The sequence below is a fragment of the Eschrichtius robustus genome, chromosome 11 (assembly GCF_028021215.1).
Source record: "Eschrichtius robustus isolate mEscRob2 chromosome 11, mEscRob2.pri, whole genome shotgun sequence".
In the NCBI taxonomy this organism is placed as follows: domain Eukaryota; kingdom Metazoa; phylum Chordata; class Mammalia; order Artiodactyla; family Eschrichtiidae; genus Eschrichtius; species Eschrichtius robustus.
Window position 1 is genome coordinate 86,403,660 of NC_090834.1, and position 18,561 is coordinate 86,422,220.

Consider the following 18,561-nt stretch of genomic DNA (forward strand, 5'->3'; position numbering starts at 1 on the left):
TGTCTCTACTACCTAGCTATTTCAGATGTAAGAACTCGTTTAGAAAACTACAGATCTCTATTTCTTTTCCAGCAGTCCAAACATCTACTCTCAAAAATATGGGGGTTGGAGGGAAAGGAGAAAATGCATTACCATGAATAATATAAAATAATTTATTTACAATGTTCCATTTAATTTTATATGAAAAACATGTCAGTCACTTTGGCCATCCAAGACCAACTTGCCTTTCTAGACTAATTACTGGAAAGTCCTATGTGCCCTATGTTGTACACGACCCTGCCTTTGCCCACTCAGTGGCTATAGGTAGTTGAATTAATGTCAGGGACCTAGGTAAGGCTGGACTGACCCAAACAGATTCTCTCTTTAAATCATTTGAACTAGGAGACACAAAGACTCTAGTCAGAGGATGATGACCATTTAAACCTAAAAGTTAGGGAGAGCTAGGGGCCATAATTTTCCTCCATGTACGTACAAAGGAGTAAAAAGAGAAAGCCAGCTTGCAGAAAGAAATGAGAAATGAAAAAGCTCAGAAAGATGAGGAGCGGAGAGACTATGGGGCTTCAGGAGAAAGAGATACGGAAAAGAAGTGACTTTCTTGTGAGAATCGGCTATACTTCCTGGTTTTCATTTCTGTGAGATTCCTTTATGTTTTCAACAAACCCTCTTTTTATTTGAAATGGTTTGAGAGGGTTTGTGTTGCAGGTAACCAGAGAGTTTTTATGTGAACATGGGATTTATATCATAGAGCAGATGGGGAAAGAGGAAGCTCAAAAGAGGGGAGAAATAAAATGAACGTTCCCTTGACCCCAGGCCTGGCCAAGTGCTGACAGGGAAAGGCAAATGTGGGGCTCTGAAATGAAAGAAGTATTGTTTGCAGGAATCTTTGTTTTTGTTTTTGTTTGTTTGTTTTTTCCTTTTTATTTTTTTATTGAATTATAGTTGACATACAACATTAGTTTCAGGTGTACAACATGGTGATTTGACATTTATATACATTATGAATTGATCACCATGATAAGTCTAGTGACCATCTGTCATCATACAAAGTGACTGCAATGTAATTGACTATATTCCCTGTGCTATACATTACATCCTTATAGCTTATTTATTTTACAACTGGAAGTTTGTACCACTTAATCCCTTTCACCTATTTCGCCCAACCCCCCACAACTCCCTCCCCTTTGGTAACCACCAGTTTGTTCTCTGTACCTATGAATCTGTTTCTGTTTTGTTTGTTTGTTTTGTTTTATAGATTCCACATATAAGTGAAATCATATAGCATTTGTCTTTCTCTGTGACTTATTTCATTTAGCAAAATACCCTGTAGGTCCATCCATGTTGTTGCAAATGGCAAGATTTCATTCTTTTTATGGCTAACATTCCATTGTGTATATATATATCCATTTGCCTATCAATGGATACTTAGGCTGCTTCCATATCTTGGCTAAATAATGCTGCAATGAACATAGGGGTGCATATATCTTTTCAAATAACTGTTTTCGTTTTCTTCAGATGAATGCCCAGAAGTGGAAGTGCTGAATTGTATGGCAGTTCCATTTTTAATTTTTTGAGGAACCTCCATACTGTTTTCCATAATGGCTGCACCAATTTACATTCCCAACAACAGTGTTCGAGGGTTCCCTTTTCTCCACGTCCTCACCAACACTTGCTTTTTGTTATATTTTTGATAATAGCCATTATGACAAGTGTGAGGTGATATCTCATTGTAGTTTTGATTTGCATTTCCCTGATGGCTAGTGATGCTGAACATCTTTTCATGTATCTGTTGACTATCTGTATGTCTTCCTTGGAAAAATACCTATTCAGGTCCTCTGCCCATTTTTTAATTGAATTGTTTGGGGTTTTTTTGATGTGTGATTTCTTTATATATTTTGGATATTAACCCCTTCTTAGACATATCATTTGCAAACATCTTCTCCCATTCAGTATGTTTTTTCATTTTGTTGATGGTTTCCTTCGATGTGCAAAAGCTTTTTTGTTTGGGATAGCCCCATTTGTTTATTTTTGCTTTTGGTGCCCTTGCCTGAAGATCTCCAAAAAAATATACTGCTAAGACTAATGTCAAGGCAGCATACAAGAAGCACACTTCTAGGAGTTCTATGGTTTCAGGTCTTACATTTAGGTGCAAAATGGCAGACTGGATCTGTAACCAAGTCAGAAATCTGGAAAAGAACAATGCTACTGGACTACAGGAACACTTGACCTTGATGTCTTGGACATCACTTCCTAAGCCTTTAGCTGACTAGCATAGACTATGAGAAATATATTATCGTGTTTACTTTGGAATTACACTTCCCCAAAGGTCAATTTTTACATGGTAACGTTCTCATTCAAAATGTAAACAAGGAATGCCATTAAAGAAATAAGTTATAGACAGAAAATATAATGTTTATAATGTTATTTGCAGAATAAGACTGAATATTAAGGGGAATTGTAGAGATAAAGGCTGATCAAAATACAATTACTTCGAATGCTATCACATTCAAATATGAACATAATCAAAAGGAAATGAAGAACTGTAGTTATGGTTCTTTAGATGGAAAAGAGCCATACTTTGAGTAATTCAATTTTACTAATTATAGTCTCTTGAAACATGAGATATGAGATTATAGAACAATCTTAATTTGACAGACTTAAACAAAAGTATTTAAACTCCCTAAGCTTTCAGTACCTAAACCACTTTAGCTGAGTATGAATTATTTTTTTTCTCTTCCAATGATGCAATAGCAAAGGGTAGTTTAGGACATTTAGCCATCTTGTCCTAACAAATAACCAATTCACCTTTTTTTCCCAGTATATTCTTACGTATTGATTTTACCAAGTGAACTCAGACATGTGTCACACTTATCCAATACAGATCCTTTTCCTTGGAAATGTAGTTAGAACATCAATCAGTCACCTGGCCTTTCACCTCTAATTCCTATTGCCACTGTCTGCCAATTATTAAAGCTTGTCCATTTCTCCAAGTTATTTGTAAAAACTGAAATACATAGTGACTCCTGTGAAAAATATATGTTTCTTAGAAAAGCATGTAAATGTTCATGATTAAATTTCTTCATTAAAATTACTTTTCTGGGTTGAAAACTAAAGTTTATAAACCCATATTTCAAAGACTTCTAGATATTTTCTTTTAGAACATATTCCCTGAATGGTAATATTAGCACTTGTAATCCAAACTCCAGTTTGAGGAAGACAACACAAAAAGAAATCCAAGCTGAGTGGCATTATTACAAGGGTCTTCAAATGGAGCAGAGTGCTTTGTCTCTGGGTGAACCCACTGAGAGTCACAGAATGACACCCACCTTGAGCTGCAGGCCTCCTGGGATAAGAGTGTTTGCTGGAAGGCTTTTAATGTGTTCGTAGACATAAGAGGAGAATTGCTCCTGCTCAGCCTGTAATTGGGGGCCAAGTTTAGAGAGATGACCTCTGTTGCTTTTGATAGCTGTCTGCAATTCATCAATCAGCCTGTTCACCTGGAGGGGTTAAATTACAAGAGTTGTTAGCAAGAAGTAATTGTTGATGTCACACCTATTAGATTTTTGAGTACTTAGTTTGATGTGGGGAAGATGACTTCAATATAAGAATTTGAGTATAGATCTATGTTCAAGTAAAGCAAATAGACGATATATACATTCCTTCATCAACAAATTTTATTTAGGGAAAATTTCTAACTTTGTACTTCAGTAATATGGAATAGGTACCTATTTACAATTGCTGAATAAAAATTGTCTCTAGGTACAAAAAGAACCATATACATTGACAAGTTTGCCAAGGACTTTTAAACTGCTTAACAGAATAAGACCTCTCTAAGACTTTAAGTAATCCAATACATGCGCCAATGACAATATTTAATGCTATTACATGTACCTTCCTTTTAAGAATATTTTATTTTACCATCTGTATGTTACTTTTAAAATTTTTAATATGTATATTAAACTCATTAACATTTTGTGGCCTTTTAAGTGAATCAGTCTGTTCTCTTCCTCCCAAATACTTTAAAATATAATTTTCCAAATTTCATAAATACAATTTTTCAAAATATCCATATTTCAAAGACAATGCTCTATTCTAGACAATATTTTGAATATATACAAATTTCTGAATAATGCATAGAATTTTTCCAGAAACAGCAAAGGCTTAGAAACATGTACCCTTTATATTTAAATTTCTGGATTTCTAATCAGAATATTTAAGAGACATATGAACTTGACTTACGGGTTATTAGTAAGACATACTGAAGACTCAAAAATAGTAAGTTAATATTTTAATCCTTATAGTTTACAAATTAAAAATCATTACAATTCTTTGGCCCTTCACTGTGTTATATAAACTTATATTCTAATAGATTGGATTCTTACATAAACACTGGTCGATATATGGTAGTGACCAAAAGAGATGAACAGCAGAAATTCTCTTTATCCATGATCTTTAAAGTGATCAAATTAGACCCATCTAGAATTATGAGTGACTGTGAACAGGGCATGGATTTTTGAAATCTTGGGTTAAAATGCTGGCTCTTTCATTTACTGACTGAGAGACTTTGAACAGGTAATAAAAAAACCTCATTCATAAATGAAGAATAATACTGACCTTACCATGTTAAGAATTAAATTAGATTAAAGAATGGACAGCACAATGGCTAACCTATAATGTTGCATGTACATGGTATATTATTACAGTGTTTTCATTTTTAAATAGAGTAGTTTTCTGCAAATCAAGTTTGTTTTTTTGTTTCTGTTTTTGTTTTTAATTTTTATTTATTTATTTATTTATGGCTGTGTTGGGTCTTCGTTTCTGTGCGAGGGCTTTCTCCAGTTGCGGCAAGTGGTGGCCACTCTTCATCACGGTGCGCGGGCCTCTCACCATCACGGCCTCTCCTGCTGCGGAGCACAGGCTCCAGACGCGCAGGCTCAGCAGTTGTGGCTCACGGGCCCAGCTGCTCCGCGGCATGTGGGATCCTCCCAGACCAGGGCTCTAACCCATGTCCCCTGCACTGGCAGGCAGACTCTCAACCACTGCGCCACCAGGGAAGCCCTGCAAATCAAGTTTTAATTGTTTTTCTTGGCCTGTCTTTCCTATTCCTACCCCTATTTCACATGAAGAAGATAAAAATTTGAAACTATTTGCTACATAGATTCTCAACCTCACTTCAGTGTCCACAGATAAAATGCAAACTCCTTCTCCAAGAGTCTCCCATGTAATGACAGCTCAATGTCTTTCTATCTCTCTCAGCTGAAAATATGGTATTTGCCCCTACCAACTCTGATGTTAAATCTATGATTTCTATCCCTTCCACAGAGGATTTCAGGGAAGTCAATGAAAGCAAGTTTGTACTATTATCCATATGACTTGAATATTTACTTTTCTACTTTACCTAGTTAATTTGAAATATATATATATAATAATAATATTATGTGTATATATATATATATATATTACTTCAACTATATTTAACTTTCCCCAAGAACTTTAGAAGCATTATATGCATATAAAGCTAATTTAAATGATTCCTATTTTTCTTTGGTGTCCCATATCTTTCTTATTTGTCCCTATGTGATCAATCATCTACTTTCTTTAAACAATGCTTTTTTCTAAATAAAGAATTGGCAAACTTCTTCTCATAAGAGCCAGATAATATTTTCAGTTTTGTGAGTTATAATGTCTCCATCAAAACCACTTGACCCTGAAGTTGTACTTGTAAGCAGCTGCAGACAATATGTAAACAAATGGACAAGGCTGTGTTCCAATAAAACTTTATTTAGAAAAACAAGCAATGGGCTAGATTTGGCCCCAGGGCTGCAGTTTATCAACCGTTCTTCTAAACACATATATTTCCTCTCCTTCCTTTCTTTTCTTATAAGTAATACTCTGGCCAAGCCTTCATCTCCTCATCCCCTCCCGCTACTGGTATTACCAATATACCTACTGAATGGCCTCCCTGTCCCTAGTCTCTCCCCCTGTAATCCATCCTGCCATCTCCACCTAATTAATCTACCTCCAATAGTATAATGAACCTTCAAGTAGCTCCCCCCCAACCCCACTGCATTCCTCATCTTGCTATTCAAGATTCAAGACCTTTTCTTACTTTCTAGAACAAATTTCTATGCTTTCCACAGTACAGTTAACCCTATAAGAAAGTCATAAAGCTTAAAATATGGCAATGATGGATGATTCAATATTAGTCAATGTTTTTCATCCTTATCTTTACATACTACCTTTTAGCAGTATTATCCTCAAAGATGATGGATAATAGTATATTCTACATACCAAAGCTAGAGACCAAAGCAGACCAAGTAACCTGCTCTTATAGGTATGTGACAAAATTAAAATCTAATATCCAAAGGCCTTAAATAGAAAGAGTCTACTTCCGGAAAGCACCGATCCTCTCTGAACCTATACCCAGCATCATTTGATTCAAGAAGATATAATTTTATGTAGTCTTTAAAATATACTAAGTATCATACAACATATTTTGTTAGTCAATAATACTGCTCTCTTTAATTTTATGTACTGTACCTAGTGCTACAGCAAGCCACCAAAAAAAAAAAAGGACGAATTTCAGGCTTTGATTTGAGAGCATCTTTATATGACTTGTTTTACTGTCACAATCCATAGCCTTTCACTGATAGGGGATTTCATGTGACATCAGAAATCAACCATACAATTGATGATGTCATTTGCACTCTAAAGGGCTATTGGTTAAAACCTTAAAAGTTTCATTTCCCATAAATTCTTTGTTGCTTCAAAAAATTTCTCTATCATTTTTGCCATCTTCCTTGGCCCCATGATTATCTGTTGATGTATATGAAGCATAATTGTAGCAATCATGGCCTGTATTTTTAATAACTTAAAACTATCAAATAAGATGCCCTAGTAAAGATTAACTTATATCTTAAACATAGGAGAAAATATATCAAGAATCCTGCCACTGACACTTTGATAAAGTTTCCATCCAATTTTCCTCAAACCTTGTTACTTTAAAAATTCATAAGGTCTTTTATTCTCGAAGTGCTACATTTTACGTGTTACCCTGAAAGATAACGCTGTGCATGAAATAACTCATATACCAAAATCGGATAGGTAAAACAATACTCCTGAATTATTTTACATGATACGATTTTTTTTTTTCAAATCACAGATGTTGCTAAAAGGGGGGAAAATGTTCTTTAAAATTCTTCATCATGAATCTTTTTTTCCTGCAAATCCTTTTTTTTTTCCTCTCTACAAAGGCAATGTAAATGGGGGCAAAAGAAGACAAAACTTGACCTTTTGTGATCCCAGCATTAATGGGTCTGTTCATAATTCAATCTATGTGTGTGTGGGAGCATCCATGTGGAAACATAGAGGGCTGAGAGACATAAAGCCTTTCCCTTTAAACATTATCTGACCCTATCAGTCCCATTCACAAAAGAAGGCTTACGTATGCATATGTTGAAAAAATGCACCATCTCATTGTGCAGCAGAAAGCCTACACATTCTACTCTTCATTCTCTGTAGAAATGCAGCACGGAAGTGACACTTGTACAGAATTTGGGAGAGTGACAAATGAGCAGAAGGTAGCAAAAAAAAAAAAAAAAAAAAAAAAAGAGTATTCTGATGAGGAAAAAAACCAAACTTCTGAAAGAATGCAAATGCACACCTGTCTATAAACATATACATAGGCTTTTGCATAAGATGTAGGGCATTTTGGTCATTCATGCAACCCTTGAATTTAGTTGAATTCTCAAGATGATTTAGAGTAAACACAAAATATTATTCTGTTTATAATCATTCTAAAATGTATACCTATCAAAATTGTACACTCTGAACCATACATTGTGAATACTGTACTTTAACTATTATGAATGACTCTTTGAGGAGCTCCTGGTTTTTCTAGTGATGAGTTCAGCTGTTGGCCTGAATGCTATGTGGCCTGGAGTCCATATATGTTAGTGAGGAGACTCCAGAGCACTTTATACTGAATTGTCACTTGAAATCAGCACAAAGGGCGGCAGCCTCCATGCTAGGAACATCATCTTGGCATGCAGCATCTGGGATAGTCTCAAAGCCGGGTCAGTGCTTAAACTTAAGACCAAGACACTTTCTAATTTACAGCACAGTTAAGAAGAACCAGAAAGGGGACAGGGAGATAAAAATGGGTATTTTAAACTCCCTAAAGTCCCTTACTTGGTTCAGGCCCAAGGGTACAATGTTTTTCAGGTTAAGAAGTGAACATAACCAGACTTGACGAACGAAGGCTAGAAAAGACATAGGAATCTGTGAGCAAAATTAAGTATCTCTTAATCTTAAAATTAAGGATGAGCTGCAGTGTAACCACAAGGGAAACTGAAGTGTGTTCCGTCTCGTTTTCCAATCACTTCCACTACTCCCAACTGTTTAATAGATTCCCAGACCCCTTCTGAGATGGAAATTATTTTGGAACGAGATCTATATTGCTTCCAGCCAGGGGTCACTTATGTGCTGCCTTTAGGCCTATTTGAGTCCAACATCCCCAACAACTCATGGGGGAAGGGGTGATTGAAAATAAAGACATTTAAAAGTATCTTTATAACTCATCTGGCAAGAGGGGTATGATGATGGCAATAAGGATGATGTCAAGTATACTTTTGGAGGAAGCAATAAGAATGCACTTCACAGACCTCTGGCTACAGGAGCATAATTGACCAAGGGTCCAAGCTATTATGCTCTTACACCCATCACCAGGTTGGCACCAATGGCCAAGGATACTAAAGCAGGTCCAACCCAGGGAGTCACAAAACCCCTCTGACGGACAACTTTGACTCAAGGATACGTCAGCAGCTTTGTCAAACCCTCCTTGGACTGCACAACAGTCTAGGATACTTCCACCCAGTCTTCCCTTCCTCTCTCCTTCACTCATGTTCAAGCCTGCATTTCAGTCTGACAGGTCTCCCAGCCTTACCTAGAGCTCTCCCCATTTTCTCTCATGGCATTTCTTCTATTAAAATCCATACACATTTTAAAAAATTCCATCCTGGTGTCAACTTTTCAGAGAATCTGGAATAACACACTTTTAAACTGACAAAAAAATTACACACTGATTTCCAGTAGACCACTTCTAAAAAGCTTGATACAGTTCAACATATACCATCACATCGAAGTAGTCTCATGATGCATATGTTATTATTATTCCCAGTTTTCATGTGGAAAAATTACATGAAATAAAATAAGATTTTAAGATAAAAATACAGACAGCAGATACCTAAATCTAAATCTCAGATTTCATGGTGTTTACTTAAGGTTTTGAAATACGTCTAGAAATATAGTATTTTGTAAAAAAACTGTGGGCAAAGTTAAATGTTGGAGTAATCTCCCCATCCCCACATTTTTCATTTCTCTTTACCATCATGATTTCACATCTCTGTATATGAATTAGGCACAAAACTTGATGTCACTGACTTACACATCAAAATTAATAAATCACTTTCAAATTAATGATACAAGAATTCTTCTCATAGTGTATGGAATATATTTAGAGGTTCTTACACACACGCATTCACACCCACACACACAATAAATACTCCCTTCACTGTGTGTTTGACTTTTGAAGCAAACAAAAGGCATTTGGAGTCATAGCTGATCAAGCAAATATGTGACCAAATAAGGCCCTTTGCAGGAGAAAAAGTGATGTATATAGGTACTAAATAAACATTAAGATGATAATAAAGAAGTACCAAATAAGCATTAATACTGTTGGATTTTCCAGAAAACATAATTTTCATTTCCAGCTTTGGTAACAAGGTGGCATTAAAAATGATATTTTTAGCATAATGATCATTTTCCTGGGCCACTTCAAGTTTCCAGTTCCATTGAAATTATAGTTTTGCATAGAATATCAACAAGCAAAATAATTACAATATTTAAAATGCAGAAAATAGTTAATCTGTTCATTCTTTTAGATTATTTCTATTTATTCTCTAATAGTAATTTGTTATTATAGATACAATTTTAATTATACTCATTCAACTAGAGATTTTTATTTGCATTTCCTAAAGTTGACGATATCAAGATATATGATAGATTCATTTTAAACTTACTGTGAAAATGTAATAAACTGTGATAAACAACATTTTTCAGTTGGATAGAGGACAATATTTTTTAAATCTAGAACTAACAACCTAGTTTTTAACTTGTTAATATTAAGTGGAATGAGTCAGAACTATAATTTAAAAGTATACAATTGTTATTTGTTATATCTTAGAAAAATTCAAGTTGAATTTTTCTTATGAAATATTTCCTACTGAGATTACCAATCAATGTTTATAATATAATCTTTAATACTGCACATATATAAGCCCCAAATATTAAGGTAGTCTCTAACTTAAAGAATTGAATTCACTCAGGAAAATCTGATGCATTGTACTTGTTCATCTATTGTAAAATACATAGTTAGCAAAGGAGATGCAATTACCATGATAAGAAAATATTAAAATCCTAAAGCTTGGATAGATTTCTTTGCCAAAATGTCAAAAGAGAATTACATGAAAGTTTAATTTTTAAATATTCATGCTATCTTATTCTTTAAAGTTGCTTATAGATTTTATTTACTGACAGTAGTACATGGAAATCAGCAAATTCATGATCTTTCCTCAGAAAGATTAAATGCTTTTGCATTCCAGGAAACTACATGAAAATCATTTTTCCCTTTAGTCTAACACCAATTTTGTATTATTATTTCATTTATGGAATATGCTGTCAACTTCACAGCATGAGCTTTGGAGAGAAGAAGTCTTGCTTTAATAGTTCTTCTTTACAATATTGCCTACAGAGTCTTATGATTAGCTCACTTAGGCTTGACATTTATAAACTACAGTTTTTCCTTGATAAGAGATAACATTGCTAGCATTTCTAAAATTCAGAAAGATAGTTCTATTCCTAGAAAGTCAGAAAATAAAAATAAGATTTTATTATTTGTTCAAAGTTCAATAAAATTTTAATGTTTTTCCTATGTTAGCATAGTCCATAATTTCTAGATTCCAGTTGCATGTAATAATTTCCTAATTTAGGAGATTTATGAGAAAGTATTCATAAGTAGTTTTCAGAAAATTATAATATGATTTATTCTTTCAAGCATATAACTATTTTTCAAGGTGCCTATATCAATACAATGATTTCCAGTTTTGACCAGTTTTTTTCATTATGTTGTTATCAGAAAACCAAAGTTGGTTCACTACCAAATCAAAGTAAAATCTGCCTTAATTTTAAAATTAGTATTTATTGTAGTTTTACAATACAATTTAAAAAGTAAGTTCCTTACTTCTTCTTGTGCCTTATGGTGTTCCTTTGCTGTCATTGAAAGAATGACTTTTTCGGTAATTTTCCCTTTCTGTTCATCCACAGCCAGGTTCAACTAGAAAAATAAATAAATAAGTAAATGACATGAAATTCGGTACCTATTGACACCTAATAGCAATGTTTATTCAAACAACTAATTTAGCATAATCATGGAAGGTGATTTCAAATTAACTTGGTCCATACGTATGTGAAAATGAATTCCATTTAGATTAAATAAGTCGAAATGTTTTTATATTTAAAACATTTAACACTGTATTTTTCACTTCCACTTTTATTGTTTTTAAGCTTACTAAAATATGATTTGGGAAGGGGTCCTTAATTGCAGACATTTGACACTGATGAGTACCTTTTAAAAGCATTTTGTCAAAATTAACATAGCAAAATTTTTTAAAATTAGGCTGATATTCCTATTAAAATCTTTCATTGCCAGTAGGGAATAAATTGGCTGCTGTTATGTCAGGATAAGAATTCAAGGAAATAAACCAAAAGCAAATGTCAATTCACTCTCAAATGGTTCAAAATGATTTACAATATTTCACGACAAAGAGTAAGTTTTATCTTAAATACCTGAACGGTTACTTCCAACCTGCTCCATGAACAGAGCCAGATAGAGGTCTTCTACTACTGCTGTAAACCCATGTTATAAAAAGGTGAATGTGGCTCATTCTCTGTTTCTCTATAAACAATCCCCACCAAAACAAAATGCTATTTTCAAAAAAAGGAAAAAGCTAAACTCACACAGTAATATTCACTCAGCTGATTGGTATTAATAGGAAGAAAGAAAATAACAGCCTGATACAGAACCTTCTGAATTGAAATATTTAACAATTCTTAAGCAATGGACGTGCCATGTAGTATCTCCTTATTGAAGATTAAGAATGAATAATGACCATGTTTTTTGTTTTGTTTCTTTTGTTAATGCTGTTGTTATTTTAAATAGGCTTTCTCAACTGTATGCCTGGCAAATTATGTTTGAGTTAACATGAATCTTTAATCTATACCCTGCCTGAAGACCCACTGCTATACTTGGAATAGAATGGGAGTGGGGGTCAACAATATAACCTCCTCAATCTACCTATTCTTATATACTATAAGAATAGTATCAAACCTGTGAAGTCTTCATCTACTCATATGTGACACAGCTCAGTTTATCAGAGATTCTGTTTTGGTAGAGGAGAAAAGTCTAAGGAATCCTTAGGTGATCCTGATGATCAACTTAGATAAGGAGTTGACAAACATTTCTATGAGAGCCAGATAGTAAATATTTAGGCTTGGGGTAAAGGGGGACAGACAAGTCTCTTTTGCAATTACTCAACTCTGCCCCCGTAGCATGAAATAGAAAATACGTAAACAAATGAGCGTGGCTATGTTCCAACAGAACTTAAAAAACAAACAAGAGGCAGACTGAATTTGGACAGCAGGAAATGTTTGCAGATGTCTGCCTGTCCTAGACCGAGAACCACTGAAAACAAGTTTTAAAAAAAAAAAAAAAAAACCAACATGTGATATACATGATGACTACAGTTACAGTGCTATGTGGTATATTTGAAAGTTTGTTAAGACAGTAGATCCTAAGAGTTCACAACAAAAAAACCCATTTTTTTAAACCATATGAAATGGTGGATGTTAACTAAGCTTACTGTGGTAATCATTTCACAATATATAAAAGTCAAGTCATTACGCTATTCACCTTAAACTTACACAGGGCCATATGTTAATTATATGTCAATAAAAACTGGGAAAAATCATCATGTGAAGCTATTCTTAGAATCAATCTCCCCAAGGAATATTTTTTCCTGTTCTAAAGTAATACAGAAAATGTAATATTATAAAAAGTCAAATATCAAACTCAACTTCCACACAAGGAAGCCTATGTGTAAACTATGGCACAACATACTTGTGTCAAGTCTCTATGATTATTTCTTTATCAGGGGAGTCTCATTTCAGGAGGATATGTGAAGGAGAGTGACTGGGGAATATTCACCAAGGTCATCTTTTCTTCACAAAATTAATTTCCAAATGCAAACACATTCAGAGCAGATCTTTTTTGAAGGGAAGCAAAACAAAACAAAAACAGAGCTATAAAACTCTTTGGTGCCACTGCAGTAGGTCCGATTCAATGTGGCCTCCCAGGACCATGAAATGTAGAACTGCTTCCAAGTAACTCCTTAAAAGGTAGGAATTCTTTACCTCTAAAACCACTACAGTTGGAAAAATCACCTCATTCTAACACTCAACTTCTAGCACTATCCTAATCTACATAAGCTGAGGGAAAAACATATCAACATTACTGAAAAGCATCATATGCATAGTACCAAATAGAGAACCCAGTAAGATACTGAGAAATAAATTGTCAACAAAACATAAGGATACATACATGGGGCCTTTTCTGAAAACAGCCCAGACATTCAAAAAGAGAGATATCTTAATACAATCATTTAGAGGAAATTATTCAAAGTAAAAAGTCAAATTAAGAGAATGCATTTTCACTTTGAGATATTAATAATATGCAGTGCAAACAGCATCTCTCCCTCAAATTCCAGACACAATAATGACAGTAAGATTCTTCTCTCCTGTCACTTTGGAGGAGAACATCCTGTTTCTTCATTAAGACAAAACTAGATGCTTTTGATTTGCTGTTCTTACTTAAAATATATGAAATAATTTTTTGTCAATGGGCTTGAAATTTCTGAGGCTAATTTTCATGTATAAAGAGGTAGACACTTCAAATTAAAAATCAAAACAAACAGGAAGGATGAACCTTGAAGGCATTATCCTAAGTGAAAAAAGTCAGATGGAGAAAGATAAATAGCATATGATCTCACTTACATATGGAATCTTAAAAAAGAAAAAAAGCTCATAGATACAGAGAACACTGGTGGTTGCCAGAGGTGGAATGGGGGTTGAAAGGTGGGCAAAATGGATGAAGGAAGTCAAAAGGTACAAACTTTCAGTTATAAAATAAGTAAGTCATGGGGATGTCATGTACAGCATAGTGCCCATAGTTAATAATAGTGTATTGCATATATGAAAGTTGCTAAGAGAGTAGATCTTAAAAGTTCTCATCACAAGGAAAAAAATCTGTAACTATGTATAGTGAGGAATGTTAACTAGACATTGCAGTGATATTTCTCAATATACCTCAATAAAAAAACAGAAAGATGGCTAAAATTCGTATATAACTATGAAAAGCCAAATCTCTACCAAACAGGGGAGTGGAAAATCAAGTCGCTTTTTTCTAACTACATCATGCCCTTTGTAAATGTGAGAAAACACCCCCAAATATTTGTGATACACATCAAAACTTACCAAGCTAAATAAGGAAGGTTTAATTCACCATTTTCACCAGAGCTTGCTGCTAAGATTTTAAAAATATGTAAGTAACAAACACTGGCTATCCTAAATTAGGTTAAAGTTGGCTCATTCAATATTAATGGTAACCAGAAAAAAACAGACAAGAGACTAGTCAAAGACAATAGCAGATATGGAAGAAACAAGGAACACAATGGCTCTGTCAAAGAAAAGTGAACAAAATGATTCAAGACAATGGTCTGGTTAGAGAAACAAGATTAAAAAGGAGTAAATTCACCTCAAACAATTTGTTTAGGAATTAAGAAAAGAAATCCACAAAAGTATACCTGAAACAACAGATTCCAATGAAATGATTTCTAGTGGTTACCATTTAGACTATATTTTACATAAAACTATTAATGCTAACGTAGCAGACATTATTACTTTCTCTAAAGCCCTAAAGGGTCATAGATTAGTAATGTATATATAGTTTTATACAAAACATATGGCCCACTGTGACTATAATAGAAAGTACTCTTAATTTTGAGGAATTCTTCAAACATTTGCTGGCTCAGGAAAGCTCTACTATGGACATCCTAGAGAGGAAAACAGGCTCAAAACCTCCTGCTGGAGAAATACAGACAGAACAGCAGTAATCTCATTTTATGGTATCATTAACATTATATGGCTTTTCTGTCCTGTTTTTTTAACTCCCCCCAAAAATATTTTAAGGCATATTTATGAAAATAATAAAGACTAATTGTGTAAAAATTTTAACATGATATTAAGATAAAATAAAATCTATTTTATGGGAGAAAATAACTCTAAAGTAAACTCTAGAGTCCATTTATTAATATTTTTAGAAAAGCTACAGTAATCAAACACTGGTATGTTCTATCTAATTTATATTGACATTCCAGCTAGGTAACAGCCAAAGAGGGAAGAGTCTTGTTAGTCTAACCAAACTGTCAGTGCTCTGAACTGTAGTTCTGCATGCAGTTTTCTCTGTATTCTCCAGAAGAACAGCTAAAGATTTAAATGTGAAGCATATGATATGTGCTGTGTATAATGTTCTTAATAAGGCAACATAACCCAAGAAGAAAACTGAATCTATCTTTCTATCAAAAATCTTTTTGACCAGTAAATATTGATCTATTAATAAATTATTTGATCCATATTTTACATGCAGATCAATACAGGCAATACAGTTTAGCATAAACAACAGGACAATCAGCCTTCATATATATTGACAAGTTTCCCAATGGTCTGTTAATATACAAAAGACTGGGACAAATTACTTATTTATATATACAAAACATGGTTATAAAGACCAGCTGCAGGTATTTTTTTGGAAAGTGCATTTTAATAAGGTCCTATTCAGTTAGGGAACAAATGGGGAAGAAGTAGTTTGCACTACAGAGTTTAGCGCGAGAGCTTTCTCTTTTTCTAACCACGAAATCAATCATTTGTCCAGACTGTGGGAGTCAGAGTTAGTTACTGAAAAGAGCTCCGTACATAAACAAGTCAATAACTCATTGTGTGTTATTGTCGAGCTGAAGAAGTCGGCTTTCAAAAAGCTGCCCCTGCTTCTCTCAGAATGAATGTCACTGTATTCAGAGACTGGGAGAGAGTCCTTTGTTTCCAGCCATTGCTGGCTGCCATTTATGTATGGGAACAGGAGGCGGCTGCTAGGAGTGCGGGGGAAGCCACTACTTGGTATCATGGATGTCCAGAAAAAACTCTGAATTTTGTCAACCTAAATAATTTGTGCGTGGAAATGCATTAATGGAATTGTTAAAGAGTGGCCACACACACAAAAATTGGTAAAGGAATTAAACGATAATAGTCTGTATCATTTTAAATTGGATCAGGCTGATATTTTTGGTTCCCTACCTGTCAACAAAAATGAAACCAAAATATAGGCAATGGTTTGAAAAGTTCAAATGTACAAAATCAAATTGGTAAACAGGTCAACATGTCAAATAAATGCTATCTGTTCCTGCCATAAATATTAAAGGTGATTCATGGAACTCTGAAATGGGGTTTTTGAAGTGTGTGTGTGTGTGTGTGTGTGTGTGTGTGTGAATCTCTTTAAGAAATGATTTCATGTGCTCAACACTTGTAATGTTAAAGAAATCTGAACTATTTTTGACTTAATTTAAATATCCTTTAGAACTGAACTAAACCTAAAATTCATGATATAAATATTATACTCTTATTTCATCTTAATGTTTATTAAAAACCTACTATATATTCAAAATCAAGCTAGGGACTATGAAGAAGCACCAGACCAGGATTCAAGGTTTATAATTAGGCTGGGCAAATGAAAAATACACATGGTCTGTTTAATAAATGGTCCTCATGGTGGGGCGGGGAGGGGTGGTCTCTGAAATCGTTAAACAAACGCTTAGCTCTTAATTAAATAAAGTTGGTGTTATAGGCAAGGAGAGAGTTGCAACCTAGAACTGAATCCAGTTGATTCCAAATCACCTCACCAGTTTAGAAAATCACAGCATTAAATAACATGCTTTCACATGCAACAACTGTACTAGACATTTTTCTAGGTACAAATAGGTTAATAGCAAAGTGTGATACGGTTGAGGAGACAATAAATAAATAAAAAGCAATAGAAAGTGAGAAACAATATATGGCAGAAGGTAGATCATAATTAATTGTCAAATGGAGGTATAAACAATACAATCTATAAGTATAAAGGGCAAAAATATTATTGGGGGATGGAGTGGTTGGAGACAGAAAGTCAAAAAACGATGGGCAGTACCTAGCTAGGAAAAGTAGTGATACTATAGAGCAATATTATTAATTAATATTACTAATTAGTAATTAATTACATGATAAAATTTGTTCTAAACACAATCAGTGATTGCTTTGGCATGACTTTGGGAGGGGAAGGAGAGAAAACTGAGCCTGAAAGCATAAGCAGAGAGAAAGGACATAGCTGATCCAAGTGGGCGAGCCTTGGCAATGGTCTGAATGGAAGGAATGACAACAAGGACTAGATAGTTAGTGTAACCTAATCTATTTCTCTTCTTTCTTTTTTTTTTATTTTTAAACAGCAGGTTCTTATTAGTTATCTATTTTATACATATTAGTGTATACATGTCAATCCCAATAAGGTGCTAGTCCTATAGTAAGGGCATAATGGAGGACTCAGTACTTAGCTTTCCCTTGGCTCAGCCCCATCCTCTCAAGCTATATATACTTAACTCAGTTCCAGTCTTAGACCTGGACCTTAAGAAAGTCCTGACCTAGCCCCCACTTCTAACAGGGTTATCTCACTTAAATCCCTTCTACAAAAAAAATTCAAGAGTGCCACTTTTACACTTGGGGAAAAGAGCAGAATCCTTAATTCAAAACTAGCTGCGAATTCTGGCTCTGCCACAAATTAGTTCTGAGACACTGGGCAATAGTGATGGTTCATACAGCCCAGGCCTTCCAAAGCCAGGGATTCCTCTCCCATCCTTGCCAATTCTTTGAAAAAAAGCTACCTTTACCAGAGCCTGTAGCTTTTTGAGGTCAGTTTGTTTAAAAGGAGAATTTTAAAAAGAAATCTTCATAATATTTAAAAACCAGCAAACACTTCATGACCATTTTAAAACAGTAATATTTTAAAATATTTATAGTTTGTCTAAAGGGATGTAAAAGAGGATTCTCCATAAGAGCTTACCTTCAATTTATTTAACTTAATTAAAGAAACAAACTACTTTTAAAATCTCCTTCCTTCCCTGTTTTTTAAAAAAAGTAATCATAAACAAATTTTAGCCTTTCCACATTTGTGGGGAAAGTGGTGCTGAGTTAGTCCTGACTTAGTAGCCAGATTATAAACTTTCTGCCTAAACATTCTATCACAATTAGGAATGCCACACGCCCTAAATTTAACTCAGCTTGCCCTCTCAGACTGACTCTCTACGCCATTTC

General features: G+C 34.3%; 1 protein-coding gene across 5 annotated transcripts in view; it reads right to left on the minus strand.

Annotated features, from left to right (window-relative positions):
- Positions 1-18,561, minus strand: part of DCDC1 (doublecortin domain containing 1) — a 476,122-nt gene that overhangs the window by 248,549 nt on the left and 209,012 nt on the right. For all 5 annotated transcript variants that reach the window (XM_068555102.1, XM_068555097.1, XM_068555098.1 and 2 more), the window contains 2 exons: positions 11,297-11,389; positions 3,324-3,494 (listed from right to left, as the gene is read on the minus strand). In XM_068555102.1, the coding sequence (XP_068411203.1) occupies positions 3,324-3,494; positions 11,297-11,389 (264 nt within the window). The remainder of the gene's footprint in view (positions 1-3,323; positions 3,495-11,296; positions 11,390-18,561) is intronic.